The 24,894-nt window shown below is 50.9% G+C and overlaps 1 protein-coding gene and 1 long non-coding RNA gene across 2 annotated transcripts; one reads left to right on the top strand and one right to left on the bottom strand.

Annotated features, from left to right (window-relative positions):
• The first annotated feature begins 5,063 nt into the window (after positions 1–5,063).
• On the top strand, positions 5,064–24,822 carry GPRC5B (G protein-coupled receptor class C group 5 member B). Its single transcript, XM_044234086.1, has 4 exons — positions 5,064–5,145; positions 12,885–13,898; positions 21,776–21,888; positions 23,235–24,822. Exons 2-4 carry the CDS (start codon positions 12,893–12,895, stop codon positions 23,277–23,279), a joined length of 1,164 nt encoding a protein of 387 aa, XP_044090021.1. The 5' UTR covers positions 5,064–5,145; positions 12,885–12,892; the 3' UTR covers positions 23,280–24,822.
• Positions 15,455–22,401, bottom strand: LOC122896111. The gene is made up of 4 exons (XR_006382356.1): positions 22,352–22,401; positions 21,068–21,116; positions 16,301–16,446; positions 15,455–15,584 (listed from the first exon to the last, which is right to left on the bottom strand). It is a non-coding gene; the product is annotated as an uncharacterized LOC122896111 (long non-coding RNA).
• Positions 24,823–24,894: the final 72 nt, after the last annotated feature.

The raw sequence follows: 24,894 nt of genomic DNA, 5'->3' as shown, positions 1-24,894 counted from the left end.
TCTAGAAAAAAACCATGTGTCCTTTGCAAGAGTGACTGAATCTTCTAAAATGAGTGGCATGAGTTATAAATCAAAGGCATGAAAAGCAGCATGACAATCAATTAGTGATGTCCATCACAGGCACAAAATAATGGAGTGATAGCAATGGGTGTATCCACATATGTTAGATGTATCTGGAGATGTCAGTGGAATGAAGTATCTCCCATTCCCACCCCAGAGAGAAAGTCAACTGTTAGAGTCTCTGGGGAACCTCAGCCTCCTCTCAGCCTTGCCTAGCAAGGACTTCCAGGACTCCCAGGCTCTCCCCCACACCCTGTGCTAACCACCTCTCACAGTCTGCTGAGAGCAGGACCCACCTCGTGTGTATGAACCACAAAGAATGAGGCACTGACCCTGGCATTTAGTAGACACCCAAGGAAAATATTAATGACACCCTCAGGGTTCAATATCCAGGCAGTTGCCTGCTTGAGGCAGTTAGAGAAGTATTGAAATATCATCTTATCAAGCGCTTGAATGCCCACTGTTCAAGGTCATTCCCACTTAGAGTTAGGTTGATGTTTCCAGAAGGGCATGGAATTGGGAAGGGCAGATTTGCATCCTGCCTCAGCCATTTACTACCTGTGACAATTTGGAGAAGCCACTCAACCTTTCCAAGCTCTAGTTTTGTCATAGCAAGGCACAGACACTTACCTCAGAAGATTCTGCAGTTAAAGCAACACAATCTGTGGAAATGGACTTTGGCGACTCCAGAGCCCTGAACCCCACATTCATCTTGGGAGATGATCTACTCTGCAGAGAAGAGAGGATTCTGACAGGCTTGGATGCAAAATAGACATACTCTAAAAGGGAAAAGCAAGACTGGAATTGACTTATTCATTTAGTCAACAAGTATCTGATGAGCCATGCCCTGGTCTGGGCAAGGAAGACAAGGGTGAACAACAGACATGACTCCTCTTACCATTGAACTTAGAGCTACAGTGTCCTTACAGTAGCCACTAGCCACATGAGGCTATTTAAATTTAATTAGGAACTTTAATTAATTTAATTTAAAATTTAATTTAACTTCAGGGTGCCTGGGTGGCACAGTCAGGTAAGTGTCGGACTCTTCGTTTTGGCTGTCCTGATCTCAGGGTGGTGAGACGGAGCCCAGCATTGGGTTCCGCACTCAATGCCGAGTCTGTCTGAGAGTCTCTCTTCCTCTCCCTCGGGCCCTCCTGTTTGTGTTCTTTTCTCTACAATAAATATTTCTTAAAATTGTATTTCATTTAAAATTTAATTTCATTAAAAACTGACATTTCATTTCCACAGTCATCCTAAATACATAGAAAGTGCTCAGCAGGGATGTCTGGGTGGCTCAGTCAGTTAAGTGTCTGCCTTTGGCTCAGGTCATGATCCCAAGGGTCCTGGGATTGAGTCCTGCATCGGGCTCCTTGCTTACTGGCTTCTCCCTCTGCCTGGCACTCGCCTTGCTTGTGCTCCCTCTCTCTTTCTTTGACAAATAATCTCAAATATCTTACTATACAAGATATGAAATCTTAAAAAATTATAAAAATCTTAAATCTTAAAAAAACATAAAATCTTAAAAATATAAAATATAAAATCTTAAAAAAGTAAAGTGCTCAATAGCCTCACGTGGCTAGTGGCTACCGTAACCGACAGCACAGATGCAGAACGCGTCCATCACTGGGGCGCCTGGGTGGCTCAGTCAGTTAAGTATCTGACTCTATTTTGCAGCTCAGGTCATGATCTCAGGGTGGTGAGATCAAGCCTACAGGGAGCCCCACAAGTGGTAGAGGGAGTTGGTTGGAGATTCTTCACTCTCCCTCTCCCTCCCCCTCTGCCCCTCCCCCCACCTCACCTCCCTGCATGTGCTCTATCTATAATACATAAATAAAGAAACCTTAAAGGGGGAAAAAAAAGAAGAAGAAGACACTTCCTCCATTGTAGAACGTTCTCATTGGGAAAGCACTGAGTTACAGCCTAGCTGGAAAGGCAGACACTAAACAAAGAGCCACACAAACACCTAATTACACACAGCGACATTTGTTAGTGGAAATCCGGGGGCAGTGCTCTTGTCATTTTTCAGGTGAGTAACAGAGCCAGGGAAGCTTCTGGTTTTCATTTAACCAAAGAGGACTGAACATTTGAGAGCCTGATGCAGTGTCGCAGCTACACAGCCTAGAGCTATCTTCTCCAGGGCTAGAGAGAAACTCTGAGGACATGAGGCTCATCTGTGATATCAGAAGATATCTGACCTTGCAGCAAATTATACCAGTTTAGCCACCGAATGAAAGAAACAGCCAGGGTTGAATTCTAGCTCTGTCAACGGTATGATTGTGAACCATTAATTAGCTCCTCTGTGCCTCAGTGTCCCCATCCGTAACATGGGGTGAATAATAATATCTGGTCTAGAGGACTACTGGGAGGATTAAATATTTTAAAGAATATAAAGCTCTTAAAACAGCATCTAGCACACAGTAGCACTACATACCTTATAATGATGATAATGGTGGTGGTAGTGGTGGTGATTCTCCATGATTCTTTGAACAAGGCAGGGGAGGTGGGTGGTATGCACCTGCCACTCAAAATAGCCGCCTATATTTTCCTTCTTTGCTTCCCAAAGTAACATCACCCAAAGCTAAAACTGATCATCGCAGCTGGAGGGTGCTAGGCCCCTGTGTAGTAGTGCATAGAATTCTAGCTTTTTTCCTCCTTTCTCTGTATATTGGGCTCAGAGATTACACTGTGTCTCTATGTGAATATGGACAGTTAGCATTTACCAACATGTACCTGTCTACTTTCTCTTGTTTTAAAAAAAAGAAAAAAAAACTTTAAAAAATGCGGTTATAGAAGGTCAGCAAAGGGTGGGTTTGAGATGTTTGGGTGGGTTAAGTGGGCATTTTGACAACATGGCTTCTCCTTTGGCATGTTTAATTGTGATGTTTAACGGACATCCTTGCAGTTTAAGATGACACTTTTAAAATAAAACTCTCTCCTAATGATGACTTGAGCCCTGCCACTCGATGGGAGAATCAGCAGAACTTGTAGGATCTTATTTGGAATTGACATTCTCTATTGTAATTTTGTTCCTGTTTATTTTTAAAATTTTCTTTTTGTTTCACTGGAAAGGAAAGATGATGCTCAGTTTTAAACGTTAAAAGTGTACAAGTTGCTTTGTTACAATAAAACTAAATGTGTACACACAAAAAAAACCCAAAACTGATCATCGCATTGAGGATCCCTCTATAAAATAAGTCTGAAAGGGGAATATATATATATATATATATATTTCCATGTGCCAGACTCTACATAAATCACTGTACATTTATTATGTGTTTAATCTTCATAACAACCCCCAAAGGCATGTACTACTAAAGTTATCTCCATTTTGCATTTTGCAAGAAATTGAGTCTTAGGTGAACTTGACCATGTTTTCCCAGGAAAGGATCTCGGCGTCAGTTCCACTAGGTACCACCAGGTGGCAATGCCTATCCATTTTCCAATTACGCAGTCCCGCGGGACCGCAGAGGGCTGGGGAGGGGGGGAGTCTTCCCGTAAATACCTAGTGATCGCCTACTGTATGCCAGGCATTGTTCTAGTCGTTGAGGATGCGTCGGCAAATAAAACAGGAAAACTGTTCTGCTTTTCCCTTCCATTTTTCCTTAAAAATAACAAAAGGTGTTCGGGGAGGTGTATTCGAGGCCTGACCAGGAGAATATCGGCTTGTGTGGGCGGGAACTGAGAGGCCGGAGGCTCGAGGGAGATGAAGAAAACAATCTGAAAGGTCTGTGGTCTTTAAAGATCAGGGTATACAACTACCTCCAGAAGGGAATATCATTCGTGTTCTGCAGCCCACCTTCCTGCCTCCTTATCCCCACCCCATCGCAGGGAGGTAGGGAGCTGGGGTCACCTCGCTGTCATGTCTTGTAGGACCAAGATGGGCAGGAGGGAGGTGGTCTCACTCTGAGAAACCAGAGTGGTGGGTCCTTAAAGTTCTGGGTTTGGAGGAAGCTTGAAAGTCTGAAAGTCACCGAGGGAACCAACCCCATGGGTGTGCTGGACCGTAGCCCCCCAGGCCCCTTCTGGGCAATGCGGATCTCACACAGCCAGGTCGACCAGAAGCCAGACTCAGTGTTGAGGAGCGAGGCTGTCTGGGACCCCTCCTTCAAGCCGGGGCCGCGGCCGTCCCGTGGGCGTGCACCCCTACTGTGCTCTGAGCGTCTACGGAGCCAGTGGCCCCCTGGACCGCTGGATGTATGTCGCCGGGGAGAGTGGTGGACGTGCGTGTACGTGGGTGATGCGTGCAGCATTGGCGGTGGAGATCCTGCGTAAGGACCTACGGGAGGGGTGCACCTTGTGAATGTGTATGTTTGGGGTAGTCAAGGACTCAAGCTCTGAGCAGTGTGCGCAAAGGGGAAAGGACAAGTTGGGGCGGGGTGGGGGGAATGGAGTGTGCCCAGGCGGACACCCGCAAGAGGACACCAAGCCGTGTGCGTGTGCCTAGTTGTATACTTCGGCACGCGCGGCGGGGTTCTCTCTAGGTCCAGGACCTGGGGCTTGTTGGTTGAGGGGAAGTTACTGTTTGTGAACCCACGTTGGAGAGTTGTCCTGGGCGGAAAAAGTCCCCTGTGCTAGGACACTGGTGGGAGTATCCCTCTATGTGTGTGTTCCTGCAAATGAATCAATTTGGGAATACGTCCGGTGCGTGTGGAGTGCTTATGGGTGGATTGTGGATGCGGAGAGAGTGTCTCCAGATTTGGGACCCTGGAAGGGGGCGGTCTCAGTCCTCCCAGCAAGGAGCTAGGTAGGGGCTTGCGCCGGGGGAGTGAAGCCTGGCAAAGCCATCCGCCCCGGGCTCAGCAAGGAACCGCCTGCTGGGCAGGGGCCGGGGGCGGAGCTGGATGCCCCGGGGGGCGGGGTCGGAGGGGGCGGGGAAGGCTAGAGGGGCGGGGCCGCCGCGTCTGCAGCAGCGCGGGCCGGGCCAGGGGGCGCCTCGCACGGCAGCGGTTCGCAAGGGCGATGCAGTGAGACGGGACCGGCGGGCGGGCGGGCGCGCGCGGGGCGGGGGCCGCGGCCGCGCTGCAGCGATGTGACTTGAGGCCGAGAACCAGCGGGAGCGTCGGCGCTGCGACGCCGCGGCGGTCGGTGAGTGCAAGCCGCGCGGATGGGGTAGAGGGAGCTGCTAGGACCCCAGAAACTTTTCCCGCCGCGGACTCGGGAGAACTGGGGAGTGTGCTTCTTGTGCCCTTCTAAGGCCCCCCCGGCGGGTTAGTCTGCTGGGGAAGATGGGGGGTCAGGGAGCGGGGAACCCCAGTCCCGCCGAGGGCAGGGCGGGGGGAGGGGAGGGCTTCAGACCTTAATGCCGGAGGTGGGAGAGGAGAGGGTGCCCTACTCCCGGACCAGGTGGAGATCCAAGTCTCTGAAGAGGGTCTGGGGGCGACCGCAGGTGAAGAACAACTGGGAGTAGTGTGGCCGTACCCGAGTGACTCGTCGTGGGAGGGAAGCCGCGGGCAGGTCCGGGGGCCGCGTGCTCAGCCCGTGGGGGCTGACCGCAGGGCAGACCGAGTTGTGGTTATAAGGACTGGGCTTTGGGGGTGACCTGCCGCACCTGCCGCAGGGGCTGGGGGCCAGGCTTGCACCCGGCGGTGCCTGCGCACTACGGGACAAGGGGAGGGGGGACACTGCGGGGGCGGAAAGAGGCAGAGCTGAGACCTCGGGCTGAGGGACAGACGGGGGGGCGTCTGCATACAATGGCGGGGGGCTGGCTTTCCTATTCCGACCAGGCTGGGGCTGAAGACTAGTCTTGTGCGTTGGCTGCCCTTGGGGGACACGGGCTCCCAGCTCCGCACATCCCGGGATCCGTACCGCCCGCACCGGCCTGGGCCCGGGGGAGCTTGCTAGCCATCCCGGGAGTCGGGCGCCGACCTTGCCACAGAGGACGGCCCCAGCGCAGCTCGCGAGTTCGCCCCCTGGCTCTCGCTCTGTCACACCCAGGCCCAACCAGCCTCCCCCCGCCCCCCACTCGTCCCCCGTTCGCTAAGGGGGCGGCTCCTTGGAGCGCGGACAAAGGCCCCTGGAGTGTGGCGGGCAGCGGCGTCCCTGTCTGGGGCCCCGGCCCACGCGCCACATTGGCTGCCCAACTGCGCCAGGATGGGGGGCACTTGAGCGGAGCCCAGGAGGAACTGGGGGTCCTCGAAAAGACAAGAGAAGTGAGGGAAAAGTGAGAGAAGGGTCTGGCACAAAAGCCGGGGAACTTCAGCCAAAGAACCTTGATTCAGAAGTTTCCTCGGTGGGGTGGGGGGCTCTCGGTGGATTCTGTCTTGGAGTGAAGCTGCATGCAAATAGCATGTAAATAGAATGCAAATCATCATCTGTTGGTTGGGAGCCCTCCACGAGGCCAGTTTTGTATCTAGGCTGTGGAGTGAAGGGTTTTCTCTCTGTTCCCTGCTCTAAGTCTGAAAAGGGGTCAGCTGAGTTGAGAAAGAGAAAAATGGAAGGGGAGAGGAGTCGCCATTTGGGGCAGGCAGCAAGACAAGCAGTCTTGTTCGAAAGAGAAGCTTCAACCCCTTATTGGTTTATTTGTTCTTTCAGTAAATGGACCAGCTTCAGAACTGGGGCTGGGACACTACAGAGTAGAGAATGAACAAGCCTCTGCTCTCAGGGTTCTAGCCAGGTGGGTGAACAAATAAATAGCTAAATAAGTAAATAAATATAGTAAGTAGATGGAACTTCTAATTGGGGTCAGTGCTGCCAGGAAAATAAAACAGGAGGATATCAAAGCAATGAGGGTTTGTGTATGTAGGGAGGACCGTTCTCAGGGGTGACATTTTTGTGGAGCCTGGCGAGATGGAGGGTCCACCTCTGGGTGGGCCACTTGGGTCCCTTGGGGGACCGCTGTGCAGACAGAGGGCACTGCAAATGCAAAAGCTTGGAGGTGGGAATGAGTTTCGAACTGAACAAAGGCCATTGTGGCTGGAGTTCTGAGGCAGATGTGGAGGGAGGGGGTGGGAGAGGGGATGGTAGGGACCAGCCAGACCACCATCTTTTGGGCCGTGGAAAGGAGTACAGGTTTTATTCTCCTTGGGCCAGTGAACCCTTGGAGAGTTTTGAGTGGGAAGCCAAGGGATCTGATTTTTAAAAGCTCCCCTGACCTCAACTCACAGATGGAAAAGCAGCTCCCCTTTCATTCTGCCTCTGGGGATGGCAAGGCTCCGGGAGCCTCTGAGGGACTCCGTCTGGCCTGCAGGGACGGCTTAAACCCTGCTCTGTCCTACGAGCCCACTTGAGGAGCGGCTCAGGTTTTAAAATTCACTCTCCACTTTGAGGCAGTTCTTGTCCGCCTTAAGTGGCCCCCACCCGGGGCCCTTGGCCCCATAAGCCCTTCACGCAGAGCTTCCTAGGGGTTCTGAGTTAGTCACATTTTCTTCTCGGAATTACAGCCCAAGAGGAACCATCCACCCCAGAACGGACAGCCAAGGATGCAATTTGCATTTAAATGATTGCTTTTATTTACAGGATTCGAGCTGCTTTGCATATTCATGGATCATGGAGCTTGTGTTCTGGCAACCCTGTTTACTAACCCAGGAGGGTTATTAAATTCAAGGGCCCCCAAATAGGCTGGTGGTCTGGGCAGCATTAGGAAATGAAGATTATGAGATGGTGTAACTTGGAAAAGGTATTAGAGGGTGAGATTGTGGGTCTGGGAAAGAGCTTAATGTCAGGAAACCTTGTAACAGTTTAATCTTACAGAGCAGGAAATGCACCATTGGCTCTAACGGGAGTGGGCTGGGACAGAGTGTGATGCTGGAGTGTGTGGGGAGACCGGCTCCACAGCCTCATCCTGGCCTTCTGCCAGTCATGGGGTGAGGCCTCAAACCAGAGATGCAGTGGAAAGGCCTCGGGTCGGGAGTTGGGGGAAAAGAGTTCTAGTCCCAGCTTGGCCTGTGAATTCCAGTAAGCCTCTGGCAAAGCGGTCCCACCTCTCATTTTCCCAAGAGGAAGGACGATGGAATCATGATTTGTCTTTTTAATAAGCAGGGATCCTGTATTCCCTGTGGGACAAGCACCTTGCAGAGATTATTTTTCATGTACTTTTCTCACTGGCTTTGTGAAGGCGGCGCTATCTTTGTCTTTTATACAGGAAGAGACTGAGGGTCAGAGAGGTTAAGTAATGCCCCATGTCACATAGTTAGGTCTGGCTTCACTCTAGAGGAGACTGATGAAAGTGTATAAATTCTGTGCCAGGCATTCATCTGTACCAAACTATTGACTATGCCCAGACGTAGGAAGGCCCCCTCCCTGCCTGCTCATTTTTTTCTTTCCCTTCCATGTTCTAGCATCCCCCTTCCCATATCATGTGGGTAGTGGGTAGATGGGGACACTAGTTCCCAAGAGAATGGCCAGTGTCTGATCTCTGGGGGGTCCTCACCCTGACTTCTTGACAGGGAGACCGTGTGTGTGTGTGTGTGTGTGTGTGTGTGAGAGAGAGAGAGAGAGGGCTCCTAGATTGGCCTGAGTTTCCCGTGGGAAAACCACCTTCACAGTGAGGCCTCCATTTAGAGCTCCTGGTTTGGGGATTGGGTGAGTTTAGAGGTCCCCAGGGCAGACTCCCACCAAAGGCATCTCCCATTCACACCACCTCAGGGATCCTCTTCGCCTGGCGTGATGGGGGAGGCTGAAAACCAATAGCGGACAAACACCTGGGTGAGCCCCCTTCGCACCCCATCTCCATGGCAACTGCTCCTCCTAGAAAAGCAGTCAGCAAAGTTCATAACCTCTGACGAGGGAATAGTTGCCAGTCATTTCTATTTATTTAACAGACAGTTTATGTAAGTGCTTACCCTGTGTCAACTACTGTCCTAAAACCTCATTATTTTAAGCACAACGATCCCACAGGATGGGTACCGTGAACACACCCCTAGTTTGCAGAGGAGGAACCTGAGGCAAGAAAGGTTAAATCCGTTTGTCCAGGGTCACAGGGTACTAGCAGGTGGCAGGGGCAGAACTTGAAACCGGAAGATCTCTCTCGGAAGTTCGCCCTGCTCGGTAAGGAGCTGGGCTGGGAGGGCTAGCCCAGCCTGTGGCCTTCAGGCAGGCAGCACTGTCCTCTCACAAGGAATCTTGCCTGCATTCTTTCCAGCCTCTGCAGGCCCCAGCTCGTGGAGAAATGGATCCTGCTGCTTCACCACCTGCCGGAGGCTTCTGGCCCCTCTGCGGGTGGGGGTTGTGGACAGAGAGAGTGAGAGAGAGACAGAGACAGAGACAGAGGTAGTATATTTAAGAGCCTCTGAATGAGTCACATTTCTGGGAGCCTGCCTGGCAGCAAAGGTAATTAGTATGTGAGCCGAGGCTTGTGCGTTCGTTCACATTTGCTCATTCCTCCTTTTGAGGAGCCGCACGCCTACATCTCCTGGGTTTGTTGCCATATATTTATCCCATGCCGATCAGCCTTGCCTGCGGCTGACTTGAAACCTCTAATCTGGCATTGTTCCCTTTGGGATTCCTGGAGAACTGCTCCGTTGGTGGGAGGAAGCACCAAGGGGCTGATGCGGAGGCTGGGGCTTACCTGACAAGTGGGAGCCACCTGCTTGGTCCCTGGCAGAGTTGGCGAGGCAGAGTGTACTGGGGCCATGGCTCCTGGCTTCCCCGGCTGCACGGGTCCGAGCTTCTCACACTTCTGTGCGCATTTGGGTCTGAGCGCATTTGGAGCTTGCCTGGCGGGCTTGTTAAAACGGAGGGGGCTAGGCCCAAACCCCCCCGAGAGTCTGCGTTTCCAGCGAGCTCCCTGGTGACCCTGCTGCTGTTGGCCATCTGAGGATGGACTCGGACTTGAACCTTTCAGGCCGTCAGTTCTTTCCTCTGTAAGAGAGCAATGAGAACACCTGTCCTTCAGGAGTAACATGAGGGTTGAGACTACTCTTACTGACTCTGGTTCGGCAGCTGGGCTGTCGAACCGTGCGCAGGTGCAGAACGAGACAGACACAGCCCTGGACACGGGAGAGCAGGGAGTGGACCCAAAGGTAATTAAATATTTGGAAAATTGTGGCACATGCTACAAAGACAAAATCAGGACTGGTGTAGAGTGTAATGGGGGAGGGGGGCAGGAGAGACTGGCCAGCAAGGGTTCACTCGCCAGGTGACATTTCTAGAGCCCTGGTGTGTAGTAAGAGCCCAAGTAACAAGCTTCACTCCACCACCTTCCAGCTCTGTGACCTCCAGCAAGCCAGCTGACCTCCATGTTTTACTTCCTATAAAACGGAGATAGTGGGCACCTGGGTGGCTCAGTGGGTTAAGCCGCTGCCTTCGGCTCAGGTCATGATCTCAGGGTCCTGGGATCGAGTCCCGCATCGGGCTATCTGCTCAGCAGGGAGCCTGCTTCCTCCTCTCTCTCTGCCTGCCTCTCTGCCTACTTGTAATCTCTCTCTGTCAAATAAATAAATAAATAAATAAATAAAACAAAAAACAAAAACGGAGATAGTTGTAGTACCAGGCTCGTAGCGTCATTATGCAGATTATAAGGCATTCGTATGTGTGCCGTGCGTGAAGGTGTGCCTGCGGTGTGGTGAGCACCGTGAGTTAGTTGTTGTCATTGTCACTCTGGCAGCAGTAGAAAACTCTAGAGGGCAATTCTGAATCTCCCCAGAAATCCTAGATGAGACAGGCTCCACTTCATCCTGTGGGGCTGTGAGGAGCCCTCCTGATCATCCTAGACACCTCCTGGGCATCCTTAACAATGATAATGATCCACGAGAGACAAGTGGATTCCACTAAAGCTCCTGGCCGCCATGGGTGGCACCCACATGCCTAGACATTGGGTAGGGAGGACTTCCTGGAAGAAGGGGGGCCACATAATGTGGGAGGAGTCATAGAACTTCCTTGTGGGCAAGCAACACAAACCCAGTTCAAACTGGCTTAATCTAAAAAAAAAAAAAAAAAGGCGTGTTTATTGGCTGGGTGAATAGTGGCTGGACCATGAGTCTGACTGCCACATCTGGGGTGCATCCTCACCCCAAATTTGCTTGCGTGCAATGCTGGGATGCATGTTTTAGAAGCATCTCTTGCCAGATGCCTTCTGCCCTGAACCTGCCTTCTCTCATCAGGAGGCAAAGGTGATGATCCCTATAGCACCAGACCCCTTCTCATTTGGTGGCATTAATAATTTATCCCAATCAACGGCTTCACAGCCAAGGCAGGATCAGAGCTGCTCTTGGAATCCCTGAAAGGAGCAGAGATGGGGAGAGAGAGGTGGTCGATACTGCATTTACTTAAGGAAGCCCCAGGGAGGAGCAGGAGCTGCCTGGATCCAGCTGGTTATGCCCTCACACTTGGGGCAGCGAAGGCAGTGGGTCCAGCCTGAGCTGCCTGGAGATGGGCTCAGAGCAGAGCTGTGTAGGCCGGAGCTTTCTGAAGGCCACGCTCTGTTCAGAAGCAAGAGCTGGTGGCAGGTGGGGCCCAGGAAAGAGTCCCGGTGAAGGAGCCTCTCATTCACTCAACATCCACTAAGCATCACCTTTGGGCCAGCACTGGGTGCTACTGCTTGAGTCCACACCAGCGGGGTCATCCTGGTGCTATTGCATGCCCACTCCCACAGGGGACATTTGGCAATGTCGGAAGATTTTTGGGTTCGGGGAGTAGGTGTGCTACGGGCATCTAATGGATAGAGGCCGTGGGTACTGCTGAATATCCTACAGTATAGAGGACAGCCCGCACAGCCAAGAGCAGTGAGACCCGAAATGTCAATGATACCAAGGTTGAGAAGCCCTGATCTACCCCATTGAACAGACGGTGTCCCTGTCCTCCTGCACCTTGCAGTGGAGAAAGGGAAAAGAGCAAGAAGAAGGAAAAGGGAGAGACAAAGTGAACAGACAAGGTGGGGAAAAAAAAGAAAGAGACTATTGGAGCCAAGAAGGAACTAGAACAGGAGGCTCTGGTGAAGAGGAATGGCACTGTGACCTTGGCCGAGGTCGGAAAGGGCAACATTAGGTGGGGGTGAGGAACATTTTCCAAGCCATGGGTTGGGAGCGTTTAAGCAGAGGAAGCAGGAGAGACGAGATGGGAATTGGGTTAAGGCCATTTGCCATGGCTGCTGTGTGGAGCTCAGCTTTCATGGGGACCCAAAAGAGTGCCGAGGGGAATCCTGCAGGCACCCTGGGAGGTACAGACGGGTGCAGTGAGCATGGGTTCTTTGGAGATCTTTGGGGGGAGGTAGGAGGGGTGAGGTAAAGGTAGAACCCAGGATGGTAGTTCATTCTGGATACACTGTTTGAAATGAGGGCATGCTTCTAGGAGCGGGGTGGTATGACCTTGGGCAAGTGTCCTAACCTCCTGGAGACCCTGTTTTGTCACCAGTGTAAGGACTGGATGTGCCCAGTGCCTGGCTTAGAGTGAGTCGTGGGTAAATATTAAGCCGTTACCATTGAGAGACTGAAAAGAGGCAGTGCCTACCATTCTCAGCACAGCGCTGGTCTCTTGGCTGTCTCTTCAAAGTTTTGTTTTCATTCCCTTATTTTTGAAGAGGTCAGACGTAGCACAGAATATAAAAATCAAAGAATACAAAAGAGTATACAGAGAGAGTGAATCTCTCTCTCATCCTCTTCTCCAGCCGCTAGCGATGGTGATTCATGATTGTTCACTTGCCAGATCAAGGCTGCAGATGGGAGCTTAAATCAGGGTCCTGTACCTTCCCCACCCCAACCAGGGGCTGTGCTGTCGGAAGAAAGGGGTGCCTTTTTCTGACCTGTCAAAGGTGCCTCATGGGCCAGCAGGTTGGAAATGAGGTGGGTCTTAAAGAAGTCAGGAAAGTGGGAATCTTACAGTGAACTGGTCTTTTTCTCCCTCCAAACATCTCCCCCGTCCTTAATGTTCTGGAACCTTTCCGGTGTCAGAGAGAAAGATGAAAACGCACCAGGTGCTGGCCTTCCTCTTGCTCTTCATGATTGCCTCCGGGGCTTCTGAGAACGCCAGCACTTCCCGGGGCTGTGGACTGGATCTCCTCCCTCAGTACGTGTCCCTGTGCGACCTGGACACCATCTGGGGCATCGTGGTGGAGGCGGTGGCTGGGGCAGGCGCCCTGATCACGCTGCTCCTGATGCTCATCCTGTTGGTGCGGCTGCCATTCATCAAGGACAAGGAGAAGAAGGACCCCGTGGGCCTCCACTTCCTCTTCCTTCTGGGGACCCTGGGCCTTTTCGGGCTGACCTTCGCCTTCATCATCCGGGAGGACGAGACCATCTGCTCGGTCCGCCGGTTCCTCTGGGGCGTCCTCTTCGCGCTCTGCTTCTCCTGCCTGCTGAGCCAGGCGTGGCGGGTGCGGAGGCTGGTGCGCCACGGCAAGAGCCCCTCGGGCTGGCAGCTGGTGGGCGTGGCGCTGTGTCTGATGCTGGTGCAGGCCATCATCGCCATCGAGTGGCTGGTGCTGACCGTGCTGCGGGACGCCAAGCCGGCCTGTGCCTACGAGCCCATGGACTTCGTCATGGCCCTCATCTACGACATGGTTCTGCTCGTGGCCGCCCTGGGGCTGGCGCTCTTCACGCTGTGCGGCAAGTTCAAGAAGTGGAAGCAGAACGGGGCGTGCATCCTGGTCACAGCCTTCCTGTCTGTGCTCATCTGGGTGGCCTGGATGACCATGTACCTGTTTGGCAACGCCGAGCTGCGGCGGGGAGACGCCTGGGGCGACCCCACCCTGGCCATCACCCTGGTGGCCAGCGGCTGGGTCTTCGTCATCTTCCACGCCATCCCGGAGATCCACTGCGCCATCCTGCCAGCGCCCCAGGAGAACACGCCCAACTACTTCGACACCTCGCAGCCGCGGATGCGGGAGACGGCGTTCGAGGAGGACGTGCAGCTGCCACGCACCTACATGGAGAACAAGGCCTTCTCAATGGATGAACACAATGCAGGTAAAGGGGTCGCCGTGCCTCGGGGTGAGGCTCTGGGACCGCTTCCCCCAAAAGGACTCCCTCCTTCCTCCGTAGTGGGGATGGGTGGCCCCAGGGGCCATTCCTGGCTGATGGGAGCCACAGACATTGGGCCCGGTACTTTAACTGGCCCAGGGATGGGTTCTTATTTAGCATTTTTTCCCCTGTCCGTTGCCAAAGAATTTAATATCAAAATCTGGGTTTCTCACCTCTTCTGAAAAGTCAGCTCTGGCAATGCTGGCTTGGCATTCCCACCTGGCAAAGATTGTCTGGAGCTGATCTGAACCAGTGTGCGCTGGAAGGTTCCACCTCTCAGGAGTCGGGGCTGCTCCTTTGTTTTCATTTTAATTCCAGGGTAGTTAACACACAGCGTTGTCTTAGTTTCGGGGGTACAATGTAGTGATTCAGCAGCTCCGTACATTACTCACCGCTCATCAGTGCAGTTGGAATCTTGATCCCCTTCACCTGCTTCACCCAACCCCCCAACCTCCAACCCCCTCTTCGGTAACCATCTGTTCTCTATAGTTAAGAATCTCTTTTTGGTTGGTCTCCCGCCACCCACCCCCACCTTTGTTTCTTTGTTTGTTTTGTTTCTTAATTCCATATATGACTGAAATTCCATATTTGTCTTTCTCCGGCTGTTCGTTGTTCTTTTTCATGGCTGAATAATATTCCATTATATATAGATATAGATATAGATATAGATATAGATATAGATATAGACATAAACCGCATCTTTATCCATTCATCTGTTGATGGACATCTGAGCTGCCACTGCAGAAGACAGTATGGAGGTTCCTCAAAAAATTAAAAATAGAAGTGCCTGGGTGGCTCAGTCGGTTGAGTGTCTGCCTTCAGCTCGGGCTCTGATGTCCCGGTCCTGGGATCGCGTCCCCAGTGAGTCCTCCTTGCTCAGCAGGGAGTCTGCTTCTCCCTCTCCCTCTGCCCCTCTCCCTGCTCCCTCTCAAATAAATTAGATCTTTTTTTAAAAAATTAAAAATAGAGTTACCCTATGATCCAGTAATTGGATTGCGCTCCTGGCTATTTACCCAAAGAAAATGAACACTGATTCAAAGGGATATATACAGCCCTGTGATTACTGCAGGGGTTTCATAATTTAGCTGTTGTAAACAAATACTGTAAATTGTTAGTTACGAGAGCTAAATTATGAAAGCAGCCCAAGTGGCTGTTCCTTTAGATGGGGATTCGTTTTGTGTTTACCACACTCCCCACCACTCCCTATTGCTAGAACTCAGCCGCTAGAACATATTAACATTAATTCCCTGGCTACCTGGAAGTGTTTGAGCTTATAGTCCAGGAGCTAGATGGGTGCAGGGGATACTGGGGACAGTTACTTGTGTCTCCTCCCCACCTCCAGCATTCAGGAGTGTATGAATGGGTCCCTAGAGTCAGGGGCCCAGATTCAAGTCCTGTCCTCTGTACTTCCTAGATGTGTGGCTTTGAGCAAATTGCTTTACCTTCCTGAGCATCAGTTTTTCCCATCTGTAATATAGACTAAAGAGAGAATGTACCTCCAGAGCTGTTGTGAGAAGTAGCATCCTGAGGGTCTACCCCAGGACCTGGCCTCCTGGATGTGTGTCTTGACTGGGTTCCCCTGAAAGCAGAGCCTGAGACTTGGGTGCAGCTGCCTTCTCCAGGAGGTGTTCCCTGCAAGGGAGAGGGGAGGGATAACCAGATCAGGAAGACAGAAACAACCAGACAAGTACATCGATGAGCCAGTTACTGATGTGGGCAGCTGGGGCTCGGTCCTGACAGGAGTGCATGTAGAACAAGCCTCAGACTTGACCTTACAAATCAGGAGCCTGCAGCATTCGCCATCAAGTCCTCCGTTGCCCCTTGTCACTTATGTCCTCTGTCTCCCACTCTCATTGCCACTTCCCCCATTACTCTGGCCAAATAAGTACTGGTGGCTTCTGAGAGGTTTGAGGGCACACACAAGAGGTGGAGGCTGTCTGTGTCCCCAGGCCCATGCATCAACCCTGCAGTGGGGTTCAGAGCTGAGCCTGGAGGATGTGTTGCGGGCACTCAGAGCCCCCGCAGTGAATGCCTCTGAAGTATCTGTTGAGTCGTTCCTTCAAGTGAGTCGGATAGGTTCCCAGCACTTGAGATTCAATAAAATTGCCTTTTTTCAGTTGCCTGAGGATTGATCAGGGGCAATAATGATAATAATAATGGCTACATTAACAGCAGCAGCCATAGCCGTGTGGTGCTGATTACTTAGTACAGTCATTGCTTACTGAGCATTAACTATGTGCCAGGTGCTATTCTAAGTCCTTGACCTCCCTTGCTGCACCCAGTGAAGCTGTCCTATTATTATCCCCATCTTACAGACGAATAAATGGAGACTCGGAGAGGTTCCGTACCTTGCCAAAGACATATAGCTGGGAGGTGGCTCATTCCAGATGGCCAAGGTCCCCTTTGCAGTGCTGCTCACCCAGGCAGCTGGGCAGTGTTCCCTGGTGGGTCATGACTGCAGAGTCAAGCTTGTGGGGTGACTGCTGAGTACATTCTGCGGGCAGGGGTAAGCACATTCAGCCATCAGATCCTCGAAGGTCACCCAGAGCCCTCCCCACCTGCCCACTTTCCTCTGCACTGGACCAGACCCACAGGAGGGAACACCAACGGCTCCATCTGGGATAGGGCTAGAAACCCTGGTGTGGTCTTTAACGGAGCTGTTTTAATCTTAGTAGGAAGCCCCAGGCCAGCAAACCCATGTTTGTCAAAGGATTTAGCAGGAATGAGTGTTGGCTCGTGTTGCCAGGACAAGGCGGGGGTCAGGATCATCACTGGGAGCCCCAAAGGGCCTCCAGAGAAGGTGTCCTGAGCAGAGGTCAGGAGCCCAGCTGGTTCCCGGGGTCTGGTGGAGCCACCCCTTCCTGGCTGCCCCCGGAACAGGATCCTTTTTATGAGACTCATGGACTCCCTTTGAACCTGAGAGGTAGTGGCAGCTTCTGGAATGAATGTGCACCTTTGTACATTCATTGGGGGATATTTGTTTATCACTTTGTCAGATTCTCAAAGCCATCTGTGGACCCCAGAAGGCTAAGAATCAGTGGTATTGAACCTGAAGGTCTAGTTTACTTGCAGTGAAACGGGAATGCTAGAACGACCCAAGTATTAGGGTCTTCACGAGTAAGGATGGCTAACCTTTAGTAGGTGTTTACTGTGGACCAGTTACCATTCTGAGCATTTTAGTGGCTAATCTCATTTAATCCTTACAATAACCCATTGAAGTCCATTTTGCAGACAGAAAACCGAGACACAGAAGGGCCATGCGTCTTGCCTAAGAGACAGGGAGGGCCTGGGTCTGAGCCCATGCAGGCGGTTTCCGGAGCCCCGTGCTTGATTAGTCTACCACAGAATTACTCGTCTCTCTTCAAAGCACTTTAGTGATCCTGAGCTCACTGGCTGGTTTACCAGGATGACTTTGTGGCTTGAGAAAGCAGGGTTTATCAGTCCCATTTTACAGAGCGGGAAACTGAGTTCCAGGGCTATCGGGCAACGTGTTTAAGCTCACACTCTTTAAGAGCAGGGAGGGGGGGAGTTGGTTTTCCACTACATGCATTTTTTTTCTTGTGAAAATGCAGCCAGTCCTTCCTATCCACATAAGATCCAGAGATCAAAGGTATCTGGGACCCAGGTGAGAACCAGCAGTACCAGGGCTGGCACACTGGGTGATGGGGGGTCCTAGAGGTGCTCCCCAACCCCATCTGTTTCACATTCTGACGCATTCCAAAGCCAAGGAAGTCATCTTTCTGTCCCCTCTTTCTTTTCCAAAATAAAACCAGTCTTTTCATTCCATTTTGGTGACAAAAAACTAGAATAATCATCTAGAAGTTTCAGGAAGTAAAAATAACAAAAATCGCTCAAACTCCCGTTATCCAAAAGCAGCTACTGCTGTTTGCTCCCATCTTGCCAGACATCTCTCAGTGAGCACACAGTCTCTCTCCTTCCCTCCCTCTCTTCCTCCCTCTTTTACACACACACACAGACGCACACACACACACACACACACACACACACACACTCCAGTCCCATAGACAGGTTCTTAACCTAGCTGTACACTTGGGCAGCTAAAAAAAAATTACCAGTGCCTGCCCCCTCGTTCTGTCTGTTTGGGCTCAGGTTTCTCAAGCTTTCCAAAGGATTGGAAGATGTAACCACTGATCTAAGTGGTGTTCTGTGGTGTGTTTGCTTAGGTCAATATTGTATCATGGACGGAGGCCTTTCCAGGTCAGTGACTGCAGAGCTCTAGTATCCTTTCCATGATGCAGAGCTTTCCTTGGGCACAGTAATTTATTTTTCTGATCCTCAGCTGGTGGATATTCCACTTGTTTCTGACTTTCCATATAAGTAATTTTGCAGTGAACATTGATCTTTGTGCCCTTGATCAATTAACTTCTTGCGAGACCAAAAAAAAAAAACCCAAAAAACACCAAACAAACCACCACCTTCTAGACACGCATAAAAGTGTCTGTACCTTTAAATCTTGATATATACTGCCAGATGGCCCCCTAAAAGTTTAACTTATTTTCTGCGCGCCCCCCCCCGTAACTTCACTCACCTTGCATATTATCAGACTTTGTTTTAATAGCCCTGTTTTGGATCATCCCAAATGTGTGTCCATCAAAATTCACACGGGACCAGGCAGGGTGGGCCCCAGGCAAAGCCAATTCCGTCAGAAAGCTCACATGAGCTAAACTGGAGCTAAACTGGCTAGGACTGTCCTTGTTCTAGAAACCCTTGCTTTGCTGGCTGGGGAACCTCTGGGCGTGTTCCCTTGCCACTGTGAGAACAACTGTTGTCATCTTTGGTGCTGACCTCAGCCAGCTTGTATTTTCGGGAACCAGGCCCCAGTAGGGGCCTTGCCCAGGAGTTACAGTTGGCCCTCTTTCTTAAACGCTTTAGCCAGCTAGCCTTTTGGGTCCTCTTCCCTTGAGAGTCAATCTTGACATCTTCAAGAGATGGGAAGGGCATTCCCCAGGTGGCCTGTGGCTCAGTCAAGCCCCAGTGTCCTCTGCTTCCAGGTTCCCTTCCCCCGAATGAGATCCCAGGTACATAGAGCACTTTATCAGCCTCCTGCTTATTAATAAGTACAGCAAGGCATGAGGTATGTGATGAAAGTTGAAAATGCACCGAAGGATGTAGCACCTCAGATCACATCTTGGAAAGCGTTAATGAGGCATATTAAATGTTCACCTTTCAAAGGAGCAATAAAGAAAAAAGGTTCTTTCTTTTAGGGGATTTGGGCTCTCTGATCTCCTTAGGGCCAAGGGCTATTTAAACTTGGACTCTTAGCTTTCTGGTGCATGGCCCTGAGTCAGCTTTGAGGGAGGGCCCATGTAGCCTCACCGGCAGGGTCTGGATAGGAGTAGGCTGATATTCAACCTATAAACTTAGATCCCTGTAGGGAAGCTTTTATGAGTCCTGCTTGCCTTTCACAGCTGATCCAGGTCAGAGTGCAGTGTTAGGTGGGACACTTGCACTGGCAAGTAATGAAAAAACCTGATTTGAACGGGCTTAAGCCAAAACAAAACACAAGAAGGAACAAATGTACTGGGGATCAGGCTACAGGAATCATTAGATCAAGGAGGCTCGGGTGATGACTAGATTTGGTCTTTTTCCATCTCTTGGCCCTGTTAGTATCAGGGCAGCCCACAACTCTAGGCTTAGACAGAGTCCCAGTGGAAAAGAGGATCGTTTCCCAACAAAAATCCCAGAGTTGGCTCTGAATGGACCTACTTGGCCAGATTGAAGTCACATGCTGACCTCGGGCCAGGGTAGAAGGTGGTCATAGCAACACTTGGGGCCAAGGTACCCACAGATGGCTGGTAGAGTCGAGCCTTTGTTTCTTTGAGGAAAACGTGTTGGGGTCAGATTCTCCCAGCACAGCTGGCTGGGTCTGTGCATTATAAGGAAAGAGCGCTGTTCGGCATTCCCTCTCTAGGGACTGAGACTAGTAAGAGCCCAGGAACTACCTCCTCTGCCCCGGGTGCCCCTCCCTGGCTCCCCCTTCTCTGCTTCCTGGGAGAGGGATCTCCTTGCTTAGCTCATGCATAACCAGCTGCTTGGAGGCTTGCATGGAGCTGCTAGAGCCAGAGAGGTTTACCTGTGGCCAGAGACATTCGCTCCCCACTGTGCCTCAGTGTCTTAGGCCCAGATTGGGCTGAGCTGCCTCTCTAATGTCGCTTAAATTCAGGTTGCTTCTAAGTAAGTGCGATGGTTGAAAAGAGTATTTGCAGCCAGCATCGTGGAATGGTTAAGAACACAGGTTCTCTGCCTGGGTTTTGGATGGTGGTTCTGCCTTCTTCCAACTGTGTGACCTTGGGCTAATAACTAAATCTCTCTGTGCCCTGTGTAAAGTGGAAATAATGAAAGTACCTATTATGGTATAAAGCAGACTCGCTGCTGAGCTCAGAGCCTGATGCTATGCGGGGCTGCACTCGGGCTGGGGGTGGGGGGCTCAATCCCGTGACCCTGCGATCGTGACCTGAGCTGACCCTGAGATCATGACCTGAGCCGAAACCAGGAGTTGGAAGCTGAACCGACTGAGCCACCCAAGTCCCCCTCTTTGGAGACTTTAAGTGAGGCTTTTCTTGGCAAAACACGATTAGTGCCTTCAACAAGAATGAAAATAATGTAATCCGTGTTACAACGGAGATGGATTTTTGTTTTCACACTGCTCCTACATTCTGCATTGGTTTTTAATAGACTATTTTTTTGCAGTCAAATGCTCTACCACTGAGCTATACCCCCTAGATTATTTTTTTAGAGCAATTTTAGTTTGACAGAAAAACTGAGCAGGAATTACAAGGAGTTCCCACATGCCCCTATTATTAACAGCTTGCATTAGTGGTACCTTTGCTACTGTTGAGGAATCAATATTGATCCATTATTATTAACCAAAGTCTACAATTTACATTTTAGAGCTCACTCTTTTGCTTGTACAGTATCGTAAAGCATAATTTCACTGCCCCAAAAATGCCCTGTGCTCTACCTGTTCCTTCACCACCACCACCTCCCGCCCCAATCATTAGTCTTTCGACATTGTCTGTACTTTTGCCTTTTCACAATGTCCCAGTTGGAATCACACAGTATATAGCTTTTACAGACGGGCTTCTTTGACTTACCAATATGTGTTTGTTTCCTCCATGTCTTCTTGTATAGTTTGGGTTTTCTCTACAAAAAAGGAAATTTAGGTCTCTAAAAGTACACAGCAAATAGGAGCGCCATTTACCCACCTCTCTCAGGTTAAGAAGTGCTGACGTATTTTGCCACCTTTGCTTCAGCTGTCCCTTTTTTCCTGTTTAGAAATACCCTGTCCCAGAGGGTTGGAGCCCCTGTGTTCCTTCCCTGTCCCTTTCCCACAAAGACAGCCTCTGTCATATACTTGATGTCCACGCTCTTAGGGTTGTCTACCTCTGTGTATCCAGAAACGGTGACCGGTGTTGAATGGTGTGATGTTGAACTTGACATGAAAGACACTGTGTGGTGAGAGAGGAGACCTCTGAGGGATGTCCCCCATGGCCTGCAGGGGCTGGAGGGGGTGGGGTAGAGGCTCCACCCTGCCCCCCACCCCAGCAGCCTGCTCCCTGGATTCTACAAACTTCCCAACCCCACTGAGATGGGTCAAGCTCCAAGAGAGCCAGAGAACAAAGCCCTTTTGTGACTTTTGTTTTGAATCTGGCTTGTGACAATGGGGAGGGGTGGCAAGGGCTTGGGGGGGGGGTGCGGGGGTGGATGTGTGTGGGGAGCATGGTGTTGATGCAGGAGAAGAAAACAAAATCGCGGGTTGTTTTTTGTTTTGGTGTTGTGTCGCTGCTTCCTACCTCCCTCAGCCCTCCGAACAGCGGGATTTCGCAACGGCAGCTTGGGAAACAGACCGAGCGCTCCGTTCAGAAGCAACGTGTATCAGCCCACTGAGATGGCCGTTGTGCTCAATGGAGGGACTGTAAGTATCAAGAGGTGATGTTTTGGCCGGAGGCCCAAGAGCGATCAGTGTTGGGGGCAGCTTCGACGGGGGCATCCTGCTCTGTGGAGGCTGCGTACGGGCCCGCACACACTGGCCCACGTGGACGCCCCTTGCAGCTAGAATGCATGCAGTGCTTCCATTTCTCTTCCCCTCTCAACCCCCGTTCTCCATGCACGGAAGATGCACCTATACTTAGTGAACCATCTGTGTGGGTTCCTTCGAGAGAGTCCCTGTTTCTTAGGGCTCTTGTACCCCGCGAGTCTGGCTTTCATTATTGCACAAGATGCCCACCTCTGCTCCCTGGGAGGTGACTTTTAGGAAAAGCCCAGAGTTGTGAACCCCCACCTCCCCGGCAGATTTTGCTGACATCCAACCTAGCGTACCCCCGTCTGCCCCCCCCCACCCCATCTCTGTGCCCCAGCTGGATACTGGATTCCCCTACCTCCACTCCTTAAAAGATGTCTTAAGAAACCGGAGCAATTATCATTTCTCCCCCTGCGGGCACAAAAACAGATTTTACTATCTGATGCCAAACAGACCTTCAGCAGAATTGTCATTGTTTACATTTTGCCTCCGTGCAATTACATCATTTTGTTTCTCCAGCAATCCAAAGACACACTGTCATTCCCACATTTAATTTCCAAACATAGCTACATGCTTCCTCAGAAACAATGCATAAAGCCAGTTTACATGTGTAAATTGGACTTCCATTCCTCTATCATGTGCCAATTCCATAACTCAACCTTAGTTTTTTTTTTCTTTTCTTTTCCTTTTTTTAATGTAAGTCGGGGATGGTCTTTGATCTCTGGAGGGAATTTGGGTTTTCCTGGCCTTTTGAATGGTATGCGAGGCATTGGTTTGCACTGGTTTGGAACAGGCTCAAAGACAAACAGACTCACAGATTTGCTTTCTGAAAACCCCCTGCCATCCCTCGGGCTGTTTTATTGTCGGGAGCCAAGAAAAAGCCTGACTCGAAAGCATTCTGCCTGTGTGTTGTAATAAATAATGTTAGAACCCCCGTCAGTCACTCTTAAGCTCTCCTAGGCTCTTCGAGGCCAGTGGGTATAAAAACACTGTGGACTTAGAGAAAAGCCAAGTGGGTTTCTGAGTGAGGACACATTCATTCGGGATGTATGATTATAGAAAAGGGGACCCAGCTATCCCTAGAATAGAGCTGTGTCACACACACCGGGTTGCCGCTTTTCTTGGGAATTATTCAGCCCCTTAGAAAAAAGCAAGATAACTTTGGCACATTGTTAACGAATTGGTTTCTGATGTTGACTTTGCAAAGCACAAAGTTCTTAGTGTGTTATCCTTGTTTCCAGATCCCAACTGCTCCGCCAAGTTACACTGGAAGACACCTCTGGTGAAAGACTTTTAAGTTCCAGAGAATTAGAATCTCTCTTACCGATTTTATTCCCTGGCTGTGTCTTTCTTGAGGGAGAAATCAGTAACAGTAGCCGAACAAGGCTGCCTCACAGCCGGGAGATCTAGAAATCCTACACAAGGGGATTTTGTGTAAATGTGAACACTGCTGAACCTAAAAGCTAACACCGACTGCCCTCCGTCCCCTGCCACACCTACACACACACACACACACACACACACACACGTAATACCAAACCAACCTCAATCCCTGCAAACTAAAGCAAAGCTAATTGCAAATAGTATTAGGCTCACTCAAAAATGTGGCTGGGAAGACTGTTTCATCCTCCGGGGGTAGAACAGAACCACATTCACAGTCGGTGGACCGGGCTGGTGTTGGTTGACTGTGGAGGTCCCCACACCATCGCCCCTCCGCAGCAAGGGCTGGACCTCAGGTGGCCTTTTTTGAGATGACTGTTTCACGGAGAGGACTAATGGGGACTTCTCCACCAGCTTGCCTGTTGGTTTGCACATTTCAGGGGGGTCAGGAGCAGTTAACGGAGTTGTGGGTGTTATCCTGGGGTGAGGCCCAGCCAAAGCACAGCATGAGCTTTACAGCAGTAGTGCGGGAGGGGCCCCAGCCTGTGCCAACGAAGAGAAGGCTATCTGGGAGGTGAAGTGACTGTCGCATTTAAAAAGTGGTGACCCACCACTGTTCCCTCTCTGGGCCTCCTGCTGCAGGTCTACGGCAGAAAAGCATGCCCGCCTCTCTCCTTGGAGCCAGAGCGATATTCCCGCTTGGGGCAACAGTCTTTTTCCTTTGATGAGCTCTCCCTCCTCCTGTTCTTGCCCTGCTCCCCGACCCCAGAGCCCTTTCCCAGTTTTATTTCCATGTTCATTTCCAAAGCTCAGATGGGCTGTCAGCTGACAGCGCCCCCCGCCCTGGTTGGCAGGCCAGAAGGCAGGTGCCACAGCGATTGTCTGTGATGATGTCACATGGCAGGGCTTCCCAGGGGAACGGGGACACTCTGCTGCCTAGCATGCAGTGAGTTCTCAGGTGTTAGACGTTGACGGAGTGCAAGTTCCAGGGACGGCTGGAGCACTCAAGAGAGGTTCTTGCTGCTTTTGGAGGGTATGTGGGACATGTTTTGACTTGGTTTTCTGTAAGTTCCATGCAAATGGTTCTCTTCAAAGCCCATTGTTTCTGTCATGGTTTCCATCTGTCCTAAGCAAGTCATTCCTTTGTTATTTGGCATTTCCAACATCTCGGCCATTAAAAGCCCCATGTTCTCTGCACTGTTTGGCCAGCATAATCACTAGCAGTGACACAAAGCAAAGAGTTATAACTTGACGGCATGAAATGTATAAATGAGGGTGAGTCCTTTGGCATATACTCTAATGATTATATTGCTTTTTCTATAAAACAACCCTTAAGCCTTTAACCTTTAAAGAAAATGAAAAAGGTTAGTGTTTGGGGGGGTGGGAAACTGACCTCTTCATAAGCCAATATGTCTGAGCTGTTTTAATAAACCTTCTGATTTTTCTCAAGGCCCTAGTCTCTGCTGTGTCCCGTCCTTGCCACCGTCCCCTTCCCCACTGCAACCTTGCAGAGCGATGGGG

This window comes from Neovison vison, chromosome 14 (assembly GCF_020171115.1).
Source record: "Neovison vison isolate M4711 chromosome 14, ASM_NN_V1, whole genome shotgun sequence".
Lineage (NCBI taxonomy): Eukaryota > Metazoa > Chordata > Mammalia > Carnivora > Mustelidae > Neogale > Neogale vison.
Note: the sequence above shows the minus strand (reverse complement) of the source record. Positions and strands in the feature narration are given on the sequence as shown.

Excerpts from the sequence above, each read along its gene's own strand:
- GPRC5B (XM_044234086.1), top strand. The coding sequence starts at position 12,893 with ATGAAAACGCACCAGGTGCTGGCCTTCCTCTTGCTCTTCATGATTGCC. Across the intron at positions 13,899-21,775 it reads AATGGATGAACACAATGCAG|CCCTCCGAACAGCGGGATTT; the intron begins GTAAAGGGGTCG and ends TACCTCCCTCAG. Across the intron at positions 21,889-23,234 it reads TTGTGCTCAATGGAGGGACT|ATCCCAACTGCTCCGCCAAG; the intron begins GTAAGTATCAAG and ends CCTTGTTTCCAG.